Below are 24227 nucleotides of genomic sequence, written 5' to 3'. Positions count from 1 at the left end.
TCCGCTCGGCCTTCCGGAGCCCTGTTCTGTGAGCTCGCATTGAGTCGTCAAGCCACGGAGCGGGAGGGGAGGACCGAGCCGGCCTGGAAGATAGGGGACATAGAGAGTCAAAGGATGCAGAAAGGGAGGAGAGGAGGGTTGAGGAGGCAGAATCAGGAGATAGGTTGGAGAAGGTTTGAGCAGAGGGAAGAGATGATAGGATGGAAGAGGAGAGAGTAGCGGGGAGAGAGAGCGAAGGTTGGGACGGCGCGATACCATCCGAGTAGGGGCAGTGTGGGAAGTGTTGGATGAGAGCGAGAGGGAAAAGGATACAAGGTAGTGGTCGGAGACTTGGAGGGAGTTGCAATGAGGTTAGTGGAAGAACAGCATCTAGTAAAGATGAGGTCGAGCGTATTGCCTGCCTTGTGAGTAGGGGGGAAGGTGAGAGGGTGAGGTCAAAAGAGGAGAGGAGTGGAAAGAAGGAGGCAGAGAGGAATGAGTCAAAGGTAGACGTGGGGAGGTTAAAGTCGCCCAGAACTGTGAGAGGTGAGCCGTCCTCAGGAAAGGAGCTTATCAAGGCATCAAGCTCATTGATGAACTCTCCGAGGGGACCTGGAGGGCGATAAATGATAAGGATGTTAAGCTTGAAAGGGCTGGTAACTGTGACAGCATGAAATTCAAAGGAGGCGATAGACAGATGGGTAAGGGGAGAAAGAGAGAATGACCACATGGGAGAGATAAGGATCCCTATGCCACCACCCCGCTGACCAGAAGCTCTCGGGGTGTGCGAGAACACGTGGGCGGACGAAGAGAGAGCAGTAGGAGTAGCAGTGTTATCTGTGGTGATCCATGTTTCTGTCAGTGCCAAGAAGTCGAGGGACTGGAGGGAGGCATAGGCTGAGATGAACTCTGCCTTGTTGGCTGCAGATCGGCAGTTCCAGAGGCTACCGGAGACCTGGAACTCCACGTGGGTCGTGCGCGCTGGGACCACCAGATTAGGGTGGCAGCGGCCACGCGGTGTGGAGCGTTTGTATGGTCTGTGCAGAGAGGAGAGAACAGGGATAGACAGACACATAGTTGACAGGCTACAGAAGAGGCTACGCTAATGCAAGGAGATTGGAATGACAAGTGGACTACACGTCTCGAATGTTCAGAAAGTTAAGCTTACGTAGCAAGAATCTTATTGACTAAAATTATTAAAAATGATACAGTACTGCTGAAGTAGGCTAGCTGGCAGTGGCTGCGTTGTTGACTTTGTAGGCTAGCTGACAGTGGCTGCGTTGTTGACACTACACTAATCAAGTCGTTCCGTTGAGTGTAGTAGTTTCTACAGTGCTGCTATTCGGGGGCTAGCTGGCTAGCTAGCAGTGTTGATTACGTTACGTTGCGTTAAAAGAACGACAATAGCTGGCTAGCTAACCTAGAAAATCGCTCTAGACTACACAATTATCTTTGATACACAGACGGCTATGTAGCTAGCTATGTAGCTAGCTACGATCAAACAAATCAAACCGTTGTGCTGTAATGAAATGAAATGAAAAATGTGATACTACCTGTGGAGCGAAGCGGAATGCGACCGGGTTGTTGAGTGCGGAAGTTCTATTCAGTAGACGTTGGCTAGCTGTTGGCTAGCTAGCAGTGTCTCCTACGTTAAGGACGACAAATAGCTGGCTAGCTAACCTCGGTAAATTAAGATAATCACTCTAAGACTACACGCTCTAAACTACACAATTATCTTGGATACGAAGACAGCAAAGACAACTATGTAGCTAGCTAACACTACACTAATCAAGTCGTTCAGTTGAGTGTAATAGTTTCTACAGTGCTGCTATTCGGTAGACGGTGGACGTTTGCTAGCTGGCTAGCTGCTGGGCAGATAGCAGTGTAGACTACGTTAGGACGACGAAATACGAAGTTGCAATAGAAGTGCTGACTGTTTCACTTTGTTGTCCTCTTTCTTTTCCTTTTTCTTCTGTCCTTCTTTTGTCCTTATTTTGTCTTCCTTTCTTCTGTTAACTAGATATTTTTTGTTGTTATTCTTTATATGTTTTGACCATGACAGTTAACAATCTAAGGTAATGGCAGGTAATTTAGTCTCCTCAACTTGTTCAACAGCCACACCATTCATTACCAGATTCAGCTGAGGACTAGCACTTAAGGAATGATTTGTACCAAATACAATGCTCTTAGTTTTGGAGATGTTCAAGACCAGTTTATTACTGGCCATCTATTCCAAAACAGACTGCAACTCTTTGTTAAGGGTTTCAGTGACTTCATTAGCTGTGGTTCCTGATGCGTATATGGTTGAATCATCACCATACATGGCTACACATGCTTTGTTTAATGCCAGTAGCAGGTCATTGGTAAAACATAGAAAATAGTAGAGGGCCTAGAGAGCTGCCCTGTAGTACACCACACTTTACATGTTTGACATTAGAGAAGCTTCCATTAAAGAAAACCCTTTGAGTTCTATTTGATAGATAGCTCTGAATACACATTATATGGCAGAGGTTGAAAAGCCATCGCGATACATTTTTTCAACAACAGGTTATGGTCAATAATATAAAAGGCTGCACTGAAATCTAACAGTACAGCTCCCACAATCTTCTTATTATCAATTTCTTTCAACCAATCACCAGTCATTTGTGTTAGTGCAGTACATGTTGAATGCCCTCCTCTATAAGCATGCTGAAAGTCTATTGTTAATTTGTTTACAGAGAAATAGTATTGTATTTGGTCAAACAATTGTTTCCAACAGTTTGCTAAGAGATGTATTTCCAAGTGGTCTAAAGAGCCAAACAGTTTATCAACAGTCTTGACTACTTGGGGATTGCATTGGGCAGGACAAAAAAAACGGCCGTCATTGAGAGGAGGGGAGGCTATGTTTGTTTTTTAATCAAACAAAACAGGGACAAAACATATGTTTTTTATGTTTCTAAACACAAACTATACAGGCACCAAAAGCACGTTACTGTTTTTCCATGCGCATATGGGCAGTGTGCATCACGGCTGGGTAGACTCTGTTTCTGGTTTCAAAATGAATGCCGTAACCAACTTACAGCTAAAACCAACTTTTGGTTGGTCTTAAATATCCCTACCTGCGTTGCCTGAAATTAGCACTTCGGATCATGTTTTTACAGACACATCTGAAATATTTCCACCCCTCCCATCTGAGTGCAAGCGAGCTGATATAAGACAGGTCAATTATCAATCGTTGCGCAACAGTTTGAAAATAGCAGAGCACTGGCTTTAACCAAGCCAGCCAGCAAGCAACAGGTTGAAATTTCCAACGAACGTGTGTTTGAACACTAGCGGCGTCTTAATGCCAGATGAAAATCGAGCCCCTAGTGTATTTTACTTACGTTATTTTTTTCATACATTTCTTCTTTAAAAGGTCCCCGGAAAGATGCAGAGTCTGCTAAGAAGTTCATCCTGAATATGTACAAAGAGCAACATATGGGGCGTCACAAATCCCTGTACAACCACTTCACCTGTGCAACGGACACAGAAAACATCAGGGTTGTCTTCAAAGCAGTCAAAGACACCATCTTCAGAGAAAACATGACTAAGTACAACCTGGGTTAGGGGTTTAGGACTCGTGTGATTTCAGATCTGTATATGGTGCAATTTCACTTCCGATTTACAGTTTTTTGGTACAGACATTTAAGTAACTGTGGTCTTGAATTATACGCTTTTGTTTACGATAACAAAGCCAGGGATCAGTCATAGCACCAACAGAAGCACATCAGAATTGTTTTAATATAATAATTTCAAAACGTTAGAATCGTAACAACTCCTGAACATCTTCCATGTTACAAGATGGATGGTATCAGTAGACTATCCCATCTGTATGACATAACTACTGATGAGAGAAATACCCTGAGGAATGTTGTGGACCCTGAATCTCTGCCTGGGGTTCCTGCCATTAAGAGTTCCTTGGTTTATATTTGTGTTGTAATGTCATGTGTGTGTTTCATATATATGTTTCATGATTTACACTTTCCTTATTTTTTTAGGTCTTTTTAAAACTTTAAATGAATGATTAACTCTAGTCAGTCAAAGGATTCTGGAGCGGTCACTAGTTTGTTGTAGTTTGTTAATGTGTGTGTTAGAAATAAATCATTCAAATCTACCTTTTGGAGAGTTCTGTCATACTCATTTCAGACATGACAGAGATAGAAATAGAGAAATAATGTAATAATAATACAGTAGTAGTTTATGATAGACTATGTAATATAATACAGTTGAAGTCGGAAGTTTACATACATTTAGGTTGGAGTCATTAAAACTCGTTTTTCAACCACTCCATAAATTTCTTGTTAACAAACTATAATTTTGGCAAGTTGGTTAGGACATCTACTTTGTGCATGACCCATTTCAGAGCCCTCCACAAGTCTGGTTCACCACGCAGCCGTCATACCTCTCAGGAAGTAGACGCGTTCTGTCTCCTAGAGATGAAGGTCCTTCGGTGCGAAAAGTGCAAATTAATCCCAGAACAACAGCAAAGGACCTTGTGAAGATGCTGGAGGAAACAGGTACAAAAGTGTATTTCCACAGTAAAACGAGTCCTATATCAACATAACCTGAAATGCCGCTCAGCAAGGAAGAAGCCACTGCTCCAAAACCGCCATAAAAAAGCCAGACAACGGTTTGCAACTGCACATAGGGACAAAGATGGTACATTCTGGAGAAATGTCCTCTGGTCTGATGAAACAAAAATAGAACTGTTTGGCCATAATGACCATTGTTATGTTTGGAGGAAAAATGGGGAGGCTTGCAAGCCGAAGAACACCATCCCAACCGTGAAGCACGAGGGTGGCAGCATAATATTGTGGGGGTGCTTTGCTGCAGGAGGAACTGGTGCACTTTTCAAAATAGATGGCATAATGAGGAAGGAAAATTATGTGGATATATTGAAGCAACATCTCAAGACATCAGTCAGGAAGTTAATGCTTGGTCGCAAATGGGTCTTCCAAATGGACAATGACCCCAAGTATACTTCCAAAGTTGTGGCAAAATGGTTATGGACAACAAAGTCAAGGTATTGGAGTGGCCATTACACCAGCTCTGTCAGAAGGAGTGGGCCAAAATTCACCCGACTTATTGTGGAAAGCTTGTGGAAGGCTACCTGAAGCGTTTGACCCAAGTTAAGCAATTTAAAGGCTATGCTACCAAATGCTTATTGAGTGTATGTAAACTTCTGACACACTGGGAATGTGATGAAAGAAATAAAAGCTGAAATAAATCATTCTCACTAGTATTATTCTGACATTTCACAATCTTAAAATAAAGTGGTGATCCTAACTGACCTAAGACAGGGAATCTTTACTAGGATTAAATGTCAGGAATTGTGAAAAACTGAGTTTCATGTATTTGGCTAAGGTGCATGTAAACTTTCCGACTTCAACTGCATATAATGGAAGGGTTATAATATTGAATATTGCCAGTCACCTCATTATTTACTTTGTGAATAACCCAGATTGTGTGTTAATTAATTACTGTATACAGTACTCCCAGTTCTTTGTCTGACACTCCCTCTTTTGCACACACCCACTTGCGTACACACACACACACACACACACACACACACACACACACACACACACACACACACACACACACACACACACACACACACACACACACACACACACACACACACACACACACACACACACACACACACACACACACACACACACACACACACACACACACACAGGTGTGGCGGTGGCAGGACGTTGTGGCAACGAACTTTGTGCCAAACAGGTAAAGCTCCTTTCTCACCCTCTTCCCGTTTAACTGGTGAGACTGAGACCAATAACAGAGGTGAGTGACTAAGCAAACAAACATGCACCCGTCCAAAGAGGATCTCCACAGGGAAAGGTGTTCTAACCATGTAGAAGGAAGATTTATGGTTTACTAACCAGTGTGTGCAACTATTTAATGCACAGAATATTAGATAGTGTTGATTTTTCAGTGTTACATTTCTAGTGTTGATTCAGGTGGTAAATGAACGTTGTAAGTGTTGGTGTAAACAACCAGTATCAAACCAAAACCACACCCATCAATATCATATTTCCCAGCATGCTATATTGAAGGCAGATTTTATTTATTGCTTATGTCAACAACTACGTTTTTGCATGTACATTGATTGATTATGCCTCTGAAATAAACTCAGCAAAAAAAGAAACATCCCTTCTTCAGGACCCTGTCTTTCAAAGGTATTTTGTAAAAATCGAAATAACTTCACAGATCATCATTGTAAAGGGGTTATACACTGTTTCCCATGCTTGTTCAATGAACAATAAACAATTAATGAACATGCACCTGTGGAACGGTTGTTAAGACCCTAACAGATGGTAGGCAATTAAGGTCACAGTTATGAAAACTTAGGACACTACTAAAGAGGCCTTTCTACTGACTGAAGAACACCAGAAGAAAGATGCCCACGGTCCCTGCTCATCTGCGTTAACGTGCCTTAGGAATGCTGCAAGGAGGCATGAGGACTGCAGATGTGGCCAGGGCAATAAATTGCAATGTCCATACTGTGAGATGCCTTAGACAGCGCTAAAGGAAGACAGGACGGACAGCGGTTCGTCCTCACAGTGGCAGACCACGTGTAACAACACCTGCAAAGGATCGGTACATCCGAACATCACACCTGCGGGACAGGTACAGGATGGCAACAACAACTGCCCGAGTTACACCAGGAACTCACAATCCCTCCATCAGTGCTCAGACTATCCACAATAGGCTGAGAGAGGCTGGACTGAGGGCTTGTAGGCCAGACATCACCAGCAACAACGTTGCCTATGGGCACAAACCCACCATCGCTGGACCAGACAGGACTGGCAAAAAGTGCTCTTCACTGACGAGTCGCGGTTTTGTCTCACCAGGGTGGATGGTCGGATTCGCGTTTATCGTCGAAGGAATGAGCATTACACCGAGGCCTGTACTCTGGAGCGGGATCGATTTGGAAGTGGATGATCCGTCACGGTCTGGGGCGGTGTGTCACAGCATCATCGGAAGCTTGTTGTCATTGCAGGCAATCTCAATGCTGTGCGTTACAGGGAAGACATCCTCCTCCCTCATGTGGTACCCTTCCTGCAGGCTCATCCTGACATGACTCTCCAGCATGACAATGCCACAACCCATACTGCTCGCTCTGTGCGTGATTTCCTGCAAGACAGGAATGTCAATGTTCTGCCATAGCTAGAACATTGCAAGCCTGAGACCTGTTGGATTGGAGGGTGAGGGCTAGGGTCATGTCCAGGAACTTGCAGGTGCCTTGGTGGAAGAGTGGGTTGACATCTCACAGCAAGAACTAGCAAATCTGGTGCAGTCCATGAGGGGGAGATTCAATGCCGTACTTAATGCAGCTGGTGGCCACACCAGATACTGACTGTTACTTTTGATTTTGATCCCCTCCCCTCCTTTTTTCAGGGACACATTATTCCATATCTGTTAGTCACCTATCAGTGGAATCTTTTCAGTTTATGTCTCAGTTGTTGTATAAGCATCCTGGAGTCGCCAGCATCCTGGAGTTGCCTCTTCACTGTTGACGTTGAGACTGGTGTTTTGTGGGTACTATTTAATGAAGCTTCCAGTTGAGGACTTGTGAGGCATCTGTTTCTCAAACTAGACACTAATGTACTTGTCCACTTGCTCAGTTGTGCCCCGGGGCCTCCTACTCCACTTTCTATTCTGGTTAGAGCCAGTTTGCTCTGTTCTGTGAAGGGAGTAGTACACAGCTTCGTATGAGATCTTCAGTTTCTTGCCAATTTCTCACTTGGAATAGCCTTCATTTCTCAGAACAAGAATAGACTGACGAATTTCAGAAGAATGTCTTTGTTTCTGGCCATTTTGAGCCTGTAATCGAACCCACAAATGCAGATGCTCCAGATACTCAACTAGTCTAAATAATGCATGTTTTATTGCTTCTTTAAATCAGAACAACAGTTTTCAGCTGTGCTAACATAATTGCAAAAGGGTTTTCTAATGTGCAATTAGCCGTTTAAAATGATAAACTCTGATTAATTAACACAACGTGCCATTGGAACCCAGGAGTGATGGTTGCTGATAATGGGCCTCTGAACGCCCATGGAGATATTCAATTAAAAATGTGTCATTTCCAGCTACAATAGTTATTTACAACATTAACAATGTCTACACTGTATTTCTGATCAATTTGATGTTATTTTAATAGACAAAAAATGTGCTTTTCTTTCAAAAACAAGACCCCAAACGTTTGATACGGTAGCGTATGTAAATGTGAAATTCCTTTTAAAAAAAAAATACATTTGCTAACATTTCCAAAAAACTCTTTTTGCTTTATCATTATGGAGTATTGTGTGCCGATTGATGAGGGGGAAAAAACAATTTAATCAATTTTAGAATAAGGATGTAAAATTCCAGGGGTCTGGATGCTTTCCTAATGCACTGTATATTGAATGTCTTGTAAATAGTACTAGCAAGGAATTCATTGTAATTCTACTGTATTCATTAGCTTCCTTTCAACTTATTGTTTCTCTTTTAGCCCTGAGGGATAATAAAACCTCTTTCAGCTGTACAAAATGTTACACATCTCCTCTCAGTTGGCCTCAAATAATAACACTCACACTCACAGCTGCACTGCCAGAGCCAGCTGCTGCACAGAGCTGTAGAAGCAGGTGATTGGCCTTATTTGGAGCTAGCCTGGGTCATGTGACCACAAAATGGTGGAAGCTGTTAGCTTTTTCTAAGCTGATCATCTCTACCAAGAGCCTGGGAGGAAGAGAGAAAAAGTGTGAGATACAGCTGAAATACATCCATGCTCTAAGACAGAGAAGGACAGAGATTCCTGTGCCCCAGTAGTGGTGAGTAGATGGATTTAATGTGATGAAAAATAAAGAAAAAGGAGAAGAGAGACGCATTTATTTTCTAGAGACAGGAAGAGATAATGGAGAGGGAGGGGCTGCTGTCATCAGCACTGTGGTCCTGTACTGCACTATGTATGAGGTGGCACAGCATCCTCCCTGGAGTAAAGCAGCTGATGCCGATCTTGTTATACCTATCGTATGCATGCACGCGTGTGTGTCTGTGTGTGTGATTCAGCATCAGCAGAAGCTTATGTAATTCATCATTGCTGTTCAGAGATCAGCTATTCTGATCAGCGTTTTTCTTTTTGTCGTATTTGCTAATGCAATCAGATTTGTCTTCTCCCATCTGAAAAAGAAACCAGGATCATTTTAACGTGCGTGAGTGCACGTGTCGGTTGGTTTACTTACATCTGTGCCCAATCTGTGCTCGAGTAAGCGTGTGGACATTTGAGTCAGCAGATGAGAGACGGAGAGAGAGAGAGAGAGAGAGAGAGAGAGAGAGAGAAGGGGCTGCTGATGCTGTAACAGCCTTACCCTCTTCCCTCCCCATCCATCTCTCCGCCTCCTGCTAGAATAGATGGATTATTCACAGCGGAGAGATCTGATGACCTTTATCCTCAACACTCCTTCCACCGCCCTCCCTCTCCCTCTCTCCCCCTCTGTGGTCATTGAAATCATCCTGGCAGCAATGATAGAGACACAGTCCTGACAGTGTGCCTGTAGGAAATGGCTTGCATGTGACTGTGTACTGTACAATACTGCCAACTGAGTTCACTCATTTCTGTGTGTGTGTGTGTGTGTGTGTGTATGAACAGACTAACACAAAACACAGTCAGGCTCTCACTGGTACGCTGTATTGAGTCCTAGATAAGGGACTGTTGTGTATGATGATTCTCCACAGCAATGTAGAGGTTGAAGGACCACAGTAGGGGGGATTGTGTCTGTGTAACCTGTCAAAGTTCAAATTCTATTCGTTCCTTGTGGTGCGAACCGCACGCACACGCACGCACGCACGCACGCACGCACGCACGCACGCACGCACGCACGCACGCACACACACACACACACACACACACACACACACACACACACACACACACACACACACACTTGCCTCTCCTGTGTTTATTGGGTCTGTATTCAGTGTCACTGGTCTGCTATGTGTTGTCTTAATGTCCCCCTGGGTGATGAAGGGATGGACCTGGCGTCTCACAGTAAGACGACCTCCGAGGGGGCCGAGGGCAGACCAGGTGAGCCTCAAACCACCGGCAACTCCGTATGGGATGAGGGGTTGTTATGCCGTCTTTACTCTGCGGCTGCCTACAGAACTAAGCTGTCAGTTAACTAGACACACTCTCACATTCACATGCAGCACCATGATGAGGTTAGTTACTCACACAGGCATTAACTCATTCATAATACGTACACATAAGCTACTTACAGCTATATCATGTTAAGGTCCAACTGTTTTTCATCTTTAGCACAGGTTGGTAGCTTTTAAGAGGACAACTAGCCAAAATGCCATAACCCTACACTCCATGGAGAGTATGGAGCGTCAGCGAATGTTAGAAGGCTTCTCATATATAAATATATATAGAGCCTTCTAACCTTTCCACTGACTCCTCCCCTTCCCTCCCTCTAGCCCCTCCCAATTCGCTGCCCCTGCAGGGTGCTCCAGGTGGCCCGTCCCAGAGGAAGAAGCTCTCTGCCCCATGTATCAGCCTCTCATTGGACCAGAGCGAGGACGACGCCCTAGAGACGCCCGACGACCTTGACATTAACGTGGACGACCTGGACACACCCGATGACGCAGACTATCTGGACTACACCGACAATGAGCTGGACTGGGAGGGTTAGTCAGTCTAGGACCTCCATACTCAACTGGCAGACCGCGGTCCGGATCTGAACCCAGAATGGGGTCAATACGGACCGCGGGTCCCGACACCCACTTTTTTAAATCTTTTTACTCGGTTGGGCTTCGACCCTAGTATCACATTATTAACACACAAAATACATGCAAAATGTGTAGAATTACGGGAAATTAGCTTTAAAATTGCAACATTTTCTCTCCGCCAACAAGAGGGGTCGCATTGGTTGCGTGGTGGAGGTTTGTTATGTTGATAAATGACCAAATCCATCCAGACCTTTGCCACATAGGACATTTGTGTCACCGGACGTTCTCAAATAGTACTTGAGTACCCCTGGTCTAAGAGTACGTCCCAAATGGAACTCTATAGTGCACTTATGTAGGGCTATTTCAAACACAGACTAATACACTAAATAAGATATTACGCCACTTGGAAGCTGGAACTTCAATGAAAATGTTATTCCTTATACTTAATTTCTCTGCAATCATATTTCTGCTGGGTAGATTAGAAATCGATTTATAGTGCATCTGGTTTTTGGAATAGCTGTGTTTCTGCCTTTTGCCCCAAACCAGAACCCCCAACAGGGGAAAAGGAGCCGTTCGAGCCGATTCCCACATGTAGCACGGAGGAGGAGCGTCAGGATGGGAAGCTGTGTAGGGCAGTGGTCATCGGAGAGCAGGAACACCGCATTAACATGGAGATCATTGAGCCCTACCAGAGAGTTATCTCCCATGGAGGTACAGGACAGTTCAGGTCGTTGTTCTCCGTTTTATACCTTAATTTGGTTTTATAGACCTTCTCTTGCCTCCTTTCTCTTGATGGTCGTCTTCCATACAAAATATGTTTTAATCTCATAAAACGTAATAGGGCTTAATTGCAGGATAATACATTAAAAGGGCTAATCAGACACACAGTGATATATACTGATGGCAGATGACAGAGAAAAACAAACAAACAGCCAAACACCACACCCCGGCACCAAGCCTCTCGACAGGGCGCTCTTATAAACTGTTGTGGTGTGGGTCATATGTGAATATTTCTTTACACGTTTTGGGTTTCCTTCATCAGGGTACTATGGAAATGGAGTGAACGCCATCATAGTGTTTGCGGCGTGTTTCCTCCCTGACAGCGACAGTGAGGACTACCATGAAATCATGGAGCATCTCTTCCTGTGAGTTACACCTAGAATCCTCCTCATTCTCAGAGCTCCTGACTTGAATCTATTTCCTTGTCTGAACCCTACAACTTACCCCTGACAAATACACCTTTCATTGAAAAGATCTTAAAGGATATATTGCATGTCCTTAAGTCTGTCTGTATCCCCCCCCCCTCAAAATCCCTTAACCCTGCGAGACCCATCATTGAACTTTTCCTAAATTGCATCCTGTACCGTTCCTAAACTAAGAAAAACAATGTCAGACACTACATAGTGCATCTTCTTAGACCCAGATGCACAGTACCAGTCAAACGTTTGGACACACCTACTCATTCAAGTGTTTTTCTTTATTTTGACTATTTTCTACATTGTATATAATAATAGTGAAGATATCAAAACGATGAAATAACACATATGGAACGTTGAAGTAACCAAAAAAGGGTTGAACAAATCAAAATATATTTTATATTTGAGATTCTTTAAAGTAGCCACCCTTTGCCTTGATGACCGCTTTGCACACTTGGCATTCTCTCAACCAGCTTCACCTGGCCATAAGACTGCTAATTAGTTCATTAATGGTTACCCAGACTATCTGCACTGACTCTATGCACACTCACAAAGACTGTATAAACACTACTTATAAACTGGGTGTTTCGAGCCCTGAATGCTGATTGGCTGACAGTATAGACCGTATAGCATGGGTATGACAAAACATTTATTTTTTACTGTTTTTAATTATGTTGGTAACCAATTTATAATAGCAATAAGGAACTTTGGGGGTTTGTGATATATGGCCGATATAACACGGCTGAGGACTGTGTCCTAGCACTCTGTGTTGCTTCGTACATAAGAACAGCCCTTAGCCGTGGTATATTGGCCATATACCACACCCCCCATGCTTTATTTCTTAAATACACACTCACACTATACTGACACTCTCACACAAAGCCCACACACATTCACTATATATGCACAAGCACACATGTTGCTGCTGATACTCTGTTATTTATTTTACTCTTATTATTATCTATCCTAATGCCTAGTCACTTTACCTTGCCTGTATGTACGTATCTACCACAAATACCTCACACCTCTACATATTGATCTGGTAATTGTACTCCCTGTATATAGCTCGATTCCTGTGCATTTTACTCCTCATGGTACTATTTTTATTTTAACTTTTTTTTAAACTTCTTCAGGATCGATCGGTCCCCCACGGGACGGTTGAGTTAACGTAAGATAATGCGATAGCATGAGGTTGTAAGTAACAAGACAATTTCCCAGGACATAGACATATCTGATATTGGCAGAAAGCTTAAATTCTTGTTAATCTAACTGCACTGTCCAATTTACAGTAGCTATTACAGTGAAATAATACCATACTATTGCTTGAGGAGAGTGCACAGTTATGAACTTGAAAAGTTATTAATAAACCAATTCGGCACATTTGGGCAGTCTTGATCCAACATTTTGAACATAAATACAATGGTTCATTGGATCAGTCTGAAACTTTGCATATACACTGCAAAGTTTCAGTTTGTTTTCTTTGTATTTTCTTTTACCAGATCTGAATGTGTTATATTCTCCTACATTAATTTCACATTTCCACAAAAAGTGTTTACTTTCAAATGGTATTAAGAATATGTATATCCTCGCTTCAGGGCCTGACCTACGGGCAGTTAGATTTGGATATGTAATTTTAGGCGGAAACAAAAAAGGGACCGATTTTATTAAGTAAGCATTTCATGATTAAGTCTACACCCGTTGCATGTGACAAATAACATTAGATTTGATCAGTAGCTTCTGAAACATTAGAAAACTGTCCACTCGCCTGAGACCACACTGGTCCCCTACAAAAGCATATAGTGTAAGTCATCCATGCAAGTACATAACTTTTTTCCCTTGATTTCTCTAAGATGTAATGATTATATAGAAAAAAGAATTGAGAAACAAAGATTATGAGCTAGAGGTTGTTTTGTAAGTGTTGCAGAAACACAACATTGGGCTTAAAGGGTTGCCAAACAGACAATGGGCCACATTCATATATTGATAGCCAAGTTAGAGCGATTGTTTTCCTTCCAAATTCTGCAAATATGGACAACCAAATACTTCGAGACTAACTTTGATCGCCCCTCTACACATTAAAATAAATACTTAAAAAAAAATATATATATGTGTGGTTTATGAGATCAGAATACTGCCATTGATGACCATCTATTTTATGGTAATGTAGTAAGATAGGAGGTTACCTCTCGAAATGAAGCCAGAAAGGACAACCAAATATTACTAAAAGTAAGTTAGATGTTCTCCATACATAGAAAACCCTAAACATAGTTTATCCTTTCAAAAAATATGTTCTTGACAACAATATAAAATCGGTCGAGTTGTTCAATTATATATATATTTTTATGCCATTAGACAGTGTAAATGCTTTTCATCCAACACACATTTTCCCTAACATTGAAGCCCAATGTTGCATTTTTGCAATGTTTCAAGAACATGTCAAATAAACATATTATTTTCATAATCAGAGGCCTATTACAAGTATTTCTGAAGGGTAATATGTTGTTCCTCATTTGGATCTATGCCTGGGTCTCACAGGGTTAAACGGCGATAAGGTTCTAATCTAACCCATGTAGCGCAATCATTCACCATGATGCTCGTCTCTTTACCTTTTACCTGTACGCGTTCTAAATCATACACTCGGTTCATGATTGACGTGTACCTCCCCTACTGTATATCCTGCCTTCAGGTATGTGATCAGCACGTTGGAGCTGATGGTGGCGGAAGACTATATGATCATCTACTTGAACGGAGCCACGCCCCACAGGAGGATGCCTGGACTGGGCTGGCTCAAGAAGTGTTACCAGATGATTGACAGGAGGTCATTTGGCATATGGTTGATTTATGGATGAGTTGATGGATTTTTTGTTGTTGTATGGAAAAAGTGTAAGGGGGGGGAGTCAGGCCCACAGGGTAATATGTGAAAGGATTTACGTGTACTTATTTCCCATGTGGTCAACTGTAATAACATCGTCGCATGCCACATCACACAAATGTACTCAATATAAGAATGTTGATGAATGTTTGGTTTCAGGCTCAGGAAGAATTTGAAATCCTTCATCATCGTCCACCCGTCCTGGTTTATACGGACCATACTAGCCCTCACTCGGCCCTTCATCAGGTAAACACACACAATAATTACTCTGTTCTAAGTAAAGAAATCTCTGAGCATATTTCATTACACAAGGATTGAAATGTAGCATACATGACTGTAATTTATTGTTGATCAGTCTCTCACATCGCTGTGGAGAATGTTTTTGCCCACTCTTGCATGCAGAACCGCTTTGACTCAGTAACATTTGGGGGTTTTCAAGCATGAACTGCTCGTTTCAAGTCCTGCCTCAACATCTCAATTGGGATTAGGTCTGGACTTTGACGAGGCCAATCCAAAACTTCAAATTTGTTGCTTTAAAAAAAAAAGAGTTAATGTCGACCTGATTGTGTGTTTTGAATCATTGTCTTGATGCATTACTTCAGCTTCAGATCACAGACGGATGGCCTGGGTCCCATTTTTTGACATAGGTCCCATTATGCCTGTCGGAAACCAAACACTGCATTCCACAGTAAGAACCTTATACCAATGGTCAAGCATGGTGGTGGTAGTGTGATGGTTTGGGGTTGCTTTGCCGTCTCAGGGCCTGGACGACTTGCCTTAACATTTTTAGTGCAGGCGTTCCGCTAGCGGAACCCCTCGACAACATTCCGCTGAAAAGGCAGCGTGTGAAATTCTAAAATATTTTTTAGAAATATGTAACTTTCACACATTAACAAGTCCAGTCAAAGATAGGAGTCACAAAAAGCAGAAATATAGATAAAATGAATCACTAACGTTTGATGATCTTGATCAGATGACACTCATAGGACATTATGTTACATAATACATGTATGTTTTGTTCGATAATGTGCATATTTATATCCAAAAATCTCAGTTTACATTGACGTGTTATGTGAAGTAATGTTTTGATTCCAAAACATCCGGTGATTTTGCAGAAATACTCATAATAAATATTGATAAAAGATACAAGTGTTATTCACAGAATTAAAGATAGACTTAATACAACCGCTGTGTCAGATTTCAAAAACACTACGGAAAAAGCATTCTAGATCAGAGAATTCAGGCCATCCGTCTGTGAGCTGAAGCTGAATGACAATGACACAAAACACACAATTAAGTCTACACGAAACTGCTTGTTTTTGTTTGTTGGAATGGCCTTGTCAATGTCAAGACCAAATCCCAATTGAGGTGGTGTGGCAGGACTTGAAACGAGCAGTTCGTGCTTGAAAATCCACAAACGTCGCCGAGTTAAAGCAGTTCTGCCTGGAAGAGCGGGCCATAAGTCCTCCACAGCGACCTGAGAGACTGATCAACAGCTACAGGAAGCGTGTGGTTGGAGTCATTGCAGCTAAAGGTGGCACAACCAGTCAGTGTAAGGGGGCAATTACTTTTTTCACACAGGGGCATTGGGTGTTGCATAGCTTTGATTATGAAATAAATGAAGTAAGCATGTAATTGTTGTGTTATTTGTTTACTCAGGTTCCCTTCAACAGAATCATAGGTTTTGGTTGAAGACCTGATAACATTCAGTATCTGCAAATATGCAAAGTAGAGAACATTAGAAAAGGGGCAAATACTTCTTTCACAGCGATGTATATCTTGTTTTGTCACAGCACCAAGTTCAGCAATAAGATCAAGTATGTGAACAGCCTGGCTGAGCTGCAGGAACTCATCCCCATGGAACACGTCCACATCCCAGAGTGCATCATTAGGTGAGCCCAGTCCCCCCCCCCCACTCCCTTTCATCCTCCTCTCCCCTCCTCGCCTTCCATTCCCTTCCTCTCCCCCTCTTCCATATCATTCCATTTCCCCTCCTCTCCTGTGACCTGTAACTGACTCTCAATTTATCTTCTGTTGTCAACTCTCATCCCCAGTCTTGACGAGGAGCTGAAGGAAGCGGCGGTGAGCTCAACGTAAGCATAGATTTTTGTCTCTCATTACTATATGCCTGCAGAAACAGAAACGATGTATCCCCACTTCTGTTCTCTCTTAGCCAGACTCCCATTTATCAAATGATCCTGTTTAAGATCAGAAATGCTTTTATGTTGGACGAGAGCCTACTCCACTGCTGTGGGTTTTGCTCTGACCACTTTCATAATGCAATTATATGAAAATGTGATAAATACACCTCGCAGCGCATTTGTCATCCACATCAACAAACCATAGATTACGATCATATGATTCATAATGGTGATATATCACGGATGGTAAATGAGACAAGTCTGAGAACATGATGTAGAATTCCAATGAGAAACATACTCATTTGACCATATTTGGCTCTGCCTTCCTGACAAAAAGACACATGCATACCATCGATTCAATATGTAGCCCACGACATATTTACCACTGCACCGTAGATTCCCGTCTGACGTTTATTCTTTCTCTTCCTTTCTTCTGCAGAGTGAGCAGTTTCCTCCAGGGACCCGAGCCGACGCCGGGGAGACCTGAGTGAGTAAGTAAGACCACTAAAGCTACTTGTTTAAGTGCAGTCTGAAGAGAGATGGCCTTGTCTGGCTTGTCTGTCCCTCATATAAACATTCCAACAGTGCATCCCATACGGCACCCTATTCAATATAGAACACACTACCAGGACCTGATCAAAAGTAGGGCACTATAGAGGGGAATAGGGTCCCACGTGGGATGCATACTCTAACATTAATGCCTCTCGTTTCCTTGGCGTCTCTTCCTCTGCAGAGCCGATAAAACCAACGCGAACAACTCCTAGACAAAGTGGCATTCAACGACGGTGGAAATGAATGCTCGTCTCGAAATGGAATGTCACGTTGTTTGAAAACTCATGATTGTCTTGTGTGCTGGATGCAGTAAAAACAGATGTACTGTAAGGTATATTCCTGTGTATTTGTGCGACGTGGAGTCGCCATATTCCCTGTTAGCACTCAGACGTAGATCCTATGAAGACCACTGTAAAATCCATCTACAACACCTCTGACAGACCAGAGATGAGCATGTGGGGTTTCTTAATGCTGGTCTTTGGGACCCACAGGTTGCACTGTTTTGTTTCTTCCCAGCACTAACGTACCTGGTAGCAAACCATGGTCTTGATGATGAGTTGAATAATGAGGTGTGTTAGTGCTGGGTTGGAACAAAAATGTGCACTCATGCATGTTGCCCAGGACCAGTATTAATAATCCCCACGATGAGACTACTGGGATACTTGACAGTAAATCCACATTACCATGATAGTTTGTGAAGAACATAAATATGATGTGGTCACTCACAGTGCAGTACACACGTCCATTCAAAGTTTTAATGTTGTACTTAATAATGCATGAGAAGTGGTGAAGCACTAATATTGTCCATCTTGGATTTAGACAAGTCATTATGTCCTTGAGACATCACATCAATGACGGAACGTCAAAATCAATCTCACATATCTATGACATACTAAAATCCAATCCCCTTAGGAAACGACCAAGTAACGCGTCTCATCAATCTTGTTTTACATCTGAAAATCTTTTGGATCTTGATGAGAGTGTTAGACAGATAAATCCCTAGATGTTTTCACTTTGAATCAATCTGACGAACAGTGGATGACAAGAGTAACCACAGAAAAATATAATGAATTATATTTGTGTGTAACTAAGTGAATGTGTGAAAACAAGCTATCATTACATTGTGAGAGCATGTCTTTTCAGATGACTGGTCCTGTGAGAGTCGAGTGTGATGTGTGTGTGTGTGTGTGTGTGTGCGCGTGTGTCCTGTCAGTGTGTTTCCGTCAGACATCCTACATGTTCACCATCTAGGGCTCTTGTCTCTGCACCAAACAGGATATGACCTCAAGAGGAGGACAGAGAGAGAGAAGCGGGGGTCTCTGTGTAAAGCACAATATCGCGTACTGTGTGTGTCAGTGTGTGTGCGTGTTTCAATGCATGCTTCCTCAGATGCTCGGTGGCTCTTTGACCCAGGGCTCTTCTACATTGTGTGTAAAATGTGTTATATGATGGAACACTATATCAATAAATACAACTTTTACTCCGAGCATTGCTCCTGTGCTTTTCCCTCACGTTCCATCTTTCCATCTATGCCATTGACCTTTCTACCACAACACCAGGGTCGTATTCATTAGGGCGTGCGATGAAAATGAGCATTTCTTATTGAATAAGTACAAGTTGTCCCGTTTTCTTTCTTTTGGTGCCGTATCAATGCGACACATTTGTGTCTCTATTAGTGTTATCGCATGTCATTTCTTCAAATTCAATTAAACTTTATTTGAATAACAACACAATATTTGCTCATCAAAATTCAATGACTGCAAAGTAATTATACAATAGACAAGTGGCAAAACCATAGGTCTGAAAGTGTTAGGACTCCACTCCATCAGCGTTACTGCTGGGTTTAAATTTAAAGGCAGTGTTCCCGAGTTAGCGGAGACTGCGTTCAGGGTAAACGCTGCATATGTCGGCTCAATCGGAAATGACCTTAACATTTATTTTGTGCAATCTGTAACGCTTCATCGATTCCAGACTGAATAGAGACCGTATTAAACTTCAAAACCACCACAATTACAAAGAGTAAAACCATTTTGAAACCAATTTTTACGACAAATAGGATATTGTTTTACAGGCTTCATGGTTGAAGCCACACACAAAATAAACCAAAAGACACAACAAAATAAAATATACATTTCCCATAAATGTTAAAAATAACTGGTCTTTAACTAGAACATACAGTTTTATGAATGAACTGCATTTGTTTTAAACACCCCTCAGTATGAAATAGCTATTCATTCTTGTTTTAACTGAATATCAAAGGAGGACAAATAAAATGGATGCAAGCCCGGAGGGAAAGATCTAGTCAGAGAGAGAGAGAGAAAATAAAGAGGTAGAGAGAAAAAGGAAGAAAGAGGTAGAACTGTAGAAAAAGTGTAAAATCACTCATCAGCGAAATGTATAGCTCTCATCATCGTACTCCAGCTCGTCGTCATTATCATTCCCTGGCTGTCCGTACCTGAACTTCCTGTAGACCGTTCCATCCTGACCCATGTACACAATGTCCTCATCTTCGTCCTCATCTTCCTCATCCTTATTCCCGTAGCGCTCAGTGAGATCCACCAACTGGGCCTCGCGGAAATGCCCGCTGGAACTGGCGTGCCCGGCGGATGTGGTATTATGATGCCCGCCACCCAGCTTCTCGTAGCCACGGGGGGCCGTGATGGGGTCGGGGAGGGAGGGGCTCTTGGAGCGGGAGCGTCGGATGAGAAAAACTATGGTACCCAGGCCCAGCAGCAGTAGGATGGAGGTGATGATGAAGAGCGCCATGTTCCCGGCTGACTCCTCTTCATCATTGCGGAAGGCCAGGTTAGTGCTGAGGACGCACTCCCCTGTAGACCGGAGAGAAAGACAACAGACATGTGATCGGGTGGTTGAATACATGAACATGATACCTGTTACTATAAACTCATTCCAGACCTGGGTTTAAATCAAATCGTTCCAATCCTCTTAGTGTTTGCTTTAACCATGGCTGGATTGCCAGATGGGTGAGGTTTGCACTTTTCTATCTGTTCGACAGCACCAGGTAAGTTCAATCAAGCACAGCTAAAGTACTTTGAATGTTATAGTATTTGAACTCTGGTCTGCTTCATTCTAAGGGGTATGCTGGTCTGTATATTGGAACAGAGCCCTGAGCCCACCTCTTGTCTCAGTGCAGTTGCAGCATTCTTGCTGCTGCTGCTGCTGCGCTTTGGAATCTCCCTCTACTAGCATGTCGTTCTGACAGCAGAGCAGACAGCGTCCCCCGGCTGTGAGGATGGCATGGGCAGGACAAATGGTGCAGTTGTATGGACCAGGTCCGCGACAGTCCAGACAGGAACCGTCACAGTCCTCACAATCCTGGCCAGAAGACCACAAGTGGACAGGCTGTCACACAAACAGGGTGAATCTCAAAACTATTTTCCTTGTCATAAGGTGAATGCACCAATTTGTAAGTCGCTCTGGATAAGAGCGTCTGCTAAATGACTTAAATGTAAATGTAATGTAAATGATAACTCGACAAAGAAACAGGGGGTGAGTCTCAATTCTCTATCCTCGTGTCCTCTTCCCTGCCTCCTCCTCAGAATATTTCTCCCCTTGGACCTTCTCCAATGTGTTTTGAGAGGGAGTCAAGGAGAGAAGATGTGAGGAATCAGCACACAGGCCCCACCTCTAACTCCTAGCCCCGCTACATGCTATAATGCACATGTGCAGATGTGAAAGGACAAGGTAAGTTTAAGTCAAGGGTGCAGAGCACCGGTCCTTGAGAGCCACAAACCTGCCTTTTAACTAGGGGCACATTTCTACCCGGTAACGAGGTACCGTTCTCCAGCCAAACAACACTAACAACTATCGATCAAACACGTTTAAGTTAAATCAGTCATTTAACACTGCACTCATTTCTGCATTGACATCAGGACGTATGCAACTTTTTTTGTGACTCATTGACATCAGTGTCAAGCCTGACATATGTGACTAACATGAAGCACATTATACAGTACAGAGATGGTGAGTGGTGAGTAATGGGTATTCGTGGTTACCTGTAGCACGGGGTATTGACCCATGTTGCAGTGGGACTCACACATTCCGTCTGACAGCGTGTAGCCCATGTGACACAAGTCACACGCCTGAGATCCTTTTCCTGGAAATATGGGACAATTACATTGTTGGGCACTTGGACTGTAGCGTAGATGGCATGACATGCCAGTGCATTGTTTTTGTTTTTTTCCTGTTGGATTTAGTTAGTCAATTTAAAGACACAACTCAGCAAACAGTCAGTATTCGTGAGTATTCCGGTTCCGGTTGGAGCGAGTGGTCGCATCTGCACTTCGCTCCCACGCTCCCACGGGTAGTATAACTTTTTCATTATATTTCATTATATCACAACGGTTTGATTTGTCTTATCTTAGCAATTTCTTCTCAGCTAGCTACATAGCCGTCTTTGTATCAAAGATAATTGCGTAATTATCGTATTTCGCCGTCCTAACGTAGTCTTCACTAGCCAGCTAGCTAACGTCCACTGATTAGCTGCACTGGAGAAACTATTACACTCAACTGAACGACTTGATTAGTTTAGTGTTAGCTAGCTACATAGCTGTCTTTGCTGTCTTCGTATCATCGTATCCAAGATAATTGTGTTGTTTAGGTTTAGAGTGTGTAGTCTTAGAGTGATTATCTTAATTTACCGAGGTTAGCTAGCCATTTACCGAGGTTAGCTAGCCAGCTATTTGTCGTCCTTAACGTAGGTGACTCTGCTAGCTAGCCAACGCTAGCCAACGTCTTCTGTATAGAACTCAACTACCCGGTCGCATTCACAGGTAGTATCACATTTTCACTTCATTTCATTACAGTACAACGGTTTGATTTGTTTGATCGTAGCTAGCTACTTAGCTAGCTACATAGCCGTCTTTGTATCAAAGATAATTGTGTAGTCTAGAGCGATTTTCTAGGTTCGCTAGCCATCTATTGTCGTTCTTTTAACGCAACGTAACGTAAACAACACTGCTAGCTAGCCTGCTAGCCCCCGAATAGCAACACTGCAGAAACTATTACACTCAACGGAACGACTTGATTAGTGTAGTGTCAACAACGCACCCACTGCCAGCTGGCCTACTTCAGCAGTACTGTATCATTTTAATCATTTTAGTCAATATGATTCTTGCTACGTAGCTTAACTTTCTGAACATTCGAGACGTGTAGTCCACTTGTCATTCCAATCTCCTTTGCATTAGCGTAGCCTCTTCTGTAGCCTGTCAACTATGTGTCTGTTTATCCCTGTTCTCTCCTCTCTGCACAGACCATACAAACGCTCCTCACCGCGTGGCCGCGGCCATCCTACTCTGGTGGTCCCAGCGCGCACGACCCACGTGGAGTTCCAGGTCTCCGGTAGCCTCTGGAACTGCCAATCTGCGGTCAACAAGGCAGAGTTCATCTCAGCCTATGCCTCCCTCCAGTCCCTCGACTTCTTGGCACTGACGGAAACATGGATCACCACAGACAACACTGCTACTCCTACTGCTCTCTCTTCGTCCGCCCACGTGTTCTCGCACACCCCGAGAGCGTCTGGTCAGCGGGGTGGTGGCACCGGGATCCTCATCTCTCCCAAGTGGTCATTCTCTCTTTCTCCCCTTACCCATCTGTCTATCGCCTCCTTTGAATTCCATGCTGTCACAGTTACTAGCCCTTTCAAGCTTAACATCCTTATCATTTATCGCCCTCCAGGTTCCCTCGGAGAGTTCATCAATGAGCTTGATGCCTTGATAAGCTCCTTTCCTGAGGACGGCTCACCTCTCACAGTTCTGGGCGACTTTAACCTCCCCACGTCTACCTTTGACTCTTTCCTCTCTACCTCCTTCTTTCCACTCCTCTCCTCTTTTGACCTCACCCTCTCACCTTCCCCCTACTCACAAGGCAGGCAATACGCTCGACCTCATCTTTACTAGATGCTGTTCTTCCACTAACCTCATTGCAACTCCCCTCCAAGTCTCCGACCACTGCCTTGTATCCTTTTCCCTCTCGCTCTCATCCAACACCTCCCACACTGCCCCTACTCGGATGGTATCGCGCCGTCCCAACCTTCGCTCTCTCTCCCCCGCTACTCTCTCCTCTTCCATCCTATCATCTCTTCCCTCCGCTCAAACCTTCTCCCACCTATCTCCTGATTCTGCCTCCTCAACCCTCCTCTCCTCCCTCTCTGCATCCCTTGACTCTCTATGTCCCCTATCCTCCAGGCCGGCTCGGTCCTCCCCTCCCGCTCCGTGGCTCGATGACTCATTGCGAGCTCACAGAACAGGGCTCCGGGCAGCCGAGCGGAAATGGAGGAAAACTCGCCTCCCTGCGGACCTGGCATCCTTTCACTCCCTCCTCTCTACATTTTCCTCCTCTGTCTCTGCTGCTAAAGCCACTTTCTACCACGCTAAATTCCAAGCATCTGCCTCTAACCCTAGGAAGCTCTTTGCCACCTTCTCCTCCCTCCTGAATCCTCCGCCCCTCCCCCCCCCCTCCCTCTCTGCAGATGAATTCGTCAACCATTTTGAAAAGAAGGTCGACGACATCCGATCCTCGTTTGCTAAGTCAAACGACACCGCTGGTTCTGCTCACACTGCCCTACCCTGTGCTCTGACCTCTTTCTCCCCTCTCTCTCCAGATGAAATCTCGCGTCTTGTGACGGCCGGCCGCCCAACAACCTGCCCGCTTGACCCTATCCCCTCCTCTCTTCTCCAGACCATTTCCGGAGACCTTCTCCCTTACCTCACC

At 43.6% G+C, this 24227-nt stretch overlaps 3 protein-coding genes across 5 annotated transcripts in view; 2 read left to right on the top strand and 1 right to left on the bottom strand.

The window, feature by feature from the left end:
- Nucleotides 1-4111, top strand: part of LOC124048625 (guanine nucleotide-binding protein subunit alpha-14-like) — a 30178-nt gene extending 26067 nt beyond the window's left edge. The window contains exon 7 of the mRNA XM_046369599.1: nucleotides 3374-4111. Within this exon, the coding sequence (XP_046225555.1) occupies nucleotides 3374-3564 (191 nt within the window). The 3' untranslated portion in view covers nucleotides 3565-4111. The remainder of the gene's footprint in view (nucleotides 1-3373) is intronic.
- A 4562-nt stretch (nucleotides 4112-8673) lies between these two features.
- Nucleotides 8674-18981, top strand: LOC124048622 (protein prune homolog 2-like). 2 transcript variants are annotated; one of them, XM_046369590.1, is made up of 11 exons: nucleotides 8674-8837; nucleotides 10034-10090; nucleotides 10483-10692; nucleotides 11281-11445; nucleotides 11777-11879; nucleotides 14617-14748; nucleotides 14962-15048; nucleotides 16596-16694; nucleotides 16857-16895; nucleotides 17383-17430; nucleotides 17677-18981. In XM_046369590.1, the coding sequence occupies exons 2-11, from the start codon at nucleotides 10036-10038 to the stop codon at nucleotides 17705-17707; spliced, it is 969 nt and encodes a 322-aa protein (XP_046225546.1). In that variant the 5' UTR covers nucleotides 8674-8837; nucleotides 10034-10035; the 3' UTR covers nucleotides 17708-18981. The 2 variants fall into 2 exon arrangements, with proteins under 2 accessions (XP_046225546.1, XP_046225547.1); XM_046369591.1 differs by having other exon boundaries at nucleotides 8676-8837; nucleotides 17383-17434.
- Nucleotides 18141-24227, bottom strand: part of pcsk5a (proprotein convertase subtilisin/kexin type 5a) — a 42662-nt gene continuing 36575 nt past the window's right edge. Inside the window, exons 35-37 of one of the 2 annotated variants that reach the window (XM_046369588.1) lie at nucleotides 21512-21612; nucleotides 20633-20858; nucleotides 18141-20323 (exon numbers count right to left, since the gene is read on the bottom strand). In XM_046369588.1, the coding sequence (XP_046225544.1) occupies nucleotides 19881-20323; nucleotides 20633-20858; nucleotides 21512-21612 (770 nt within the window). In that variant the 3' untranslated portion in view covers nucleotides 18141-19880. The remainder of the gene's footprint in view (nucleotides 20324-20632; nucleotides 20859-21511; nucleotides 21613-24227) is intronic. The other variant, XM_046369589.1, reaches the window with a different exon arrangement.

The sequence above is a fragment of the Oncorhynchus gorbuscha genome, linkage group LG11 (genome assembly GCF_021184085.1).
Source record: "Oncorhynchus gorbuscha isolate QuinsamMale2020 ecotype Even-year linkage group LG11, OgorEven_v1.0, whole genome shotgun sequence".
In the NCBI taxonomy this organism is placed as follows: Eukaryota; Metazoa; Chordata; class Actinopteri; order Salmoniformes; family Salmonidae; genus Oncorhynchus; species Oncorhynchus gorbuscha.
The sequence above is the reverse complement of the archived record's forward strand: the minus strand, read 5'-3'. Positions and strand labels throughout refer to the sequence as shown.

Excerpts from the sequence above, each read along its gene's own strand:
- LOC124048622 (XM_046369590.1), top strand. The coding sequence starts at position 10,036 with ATGGACCTGGCGTCTCACAGTAAGACGACCTCCGAGGGGGCCGAGGGC. Across the intron at positions 14,749-14,961 it reads TACCAGATGATTGACAGGAG|GCTCAGGAAGAATTTGAAAT; the intron begins GTCATTTGGCAT and ends GTTTGGTTTCAG. Across the intron at positions 16,695-16,856 it reads ATCCCAGAGTGCATCATTAG|TCTTGACGAGGAGCTGAAGG; the intron begins GTGAGCCCAGTC and ends TCTCATCCCCAG.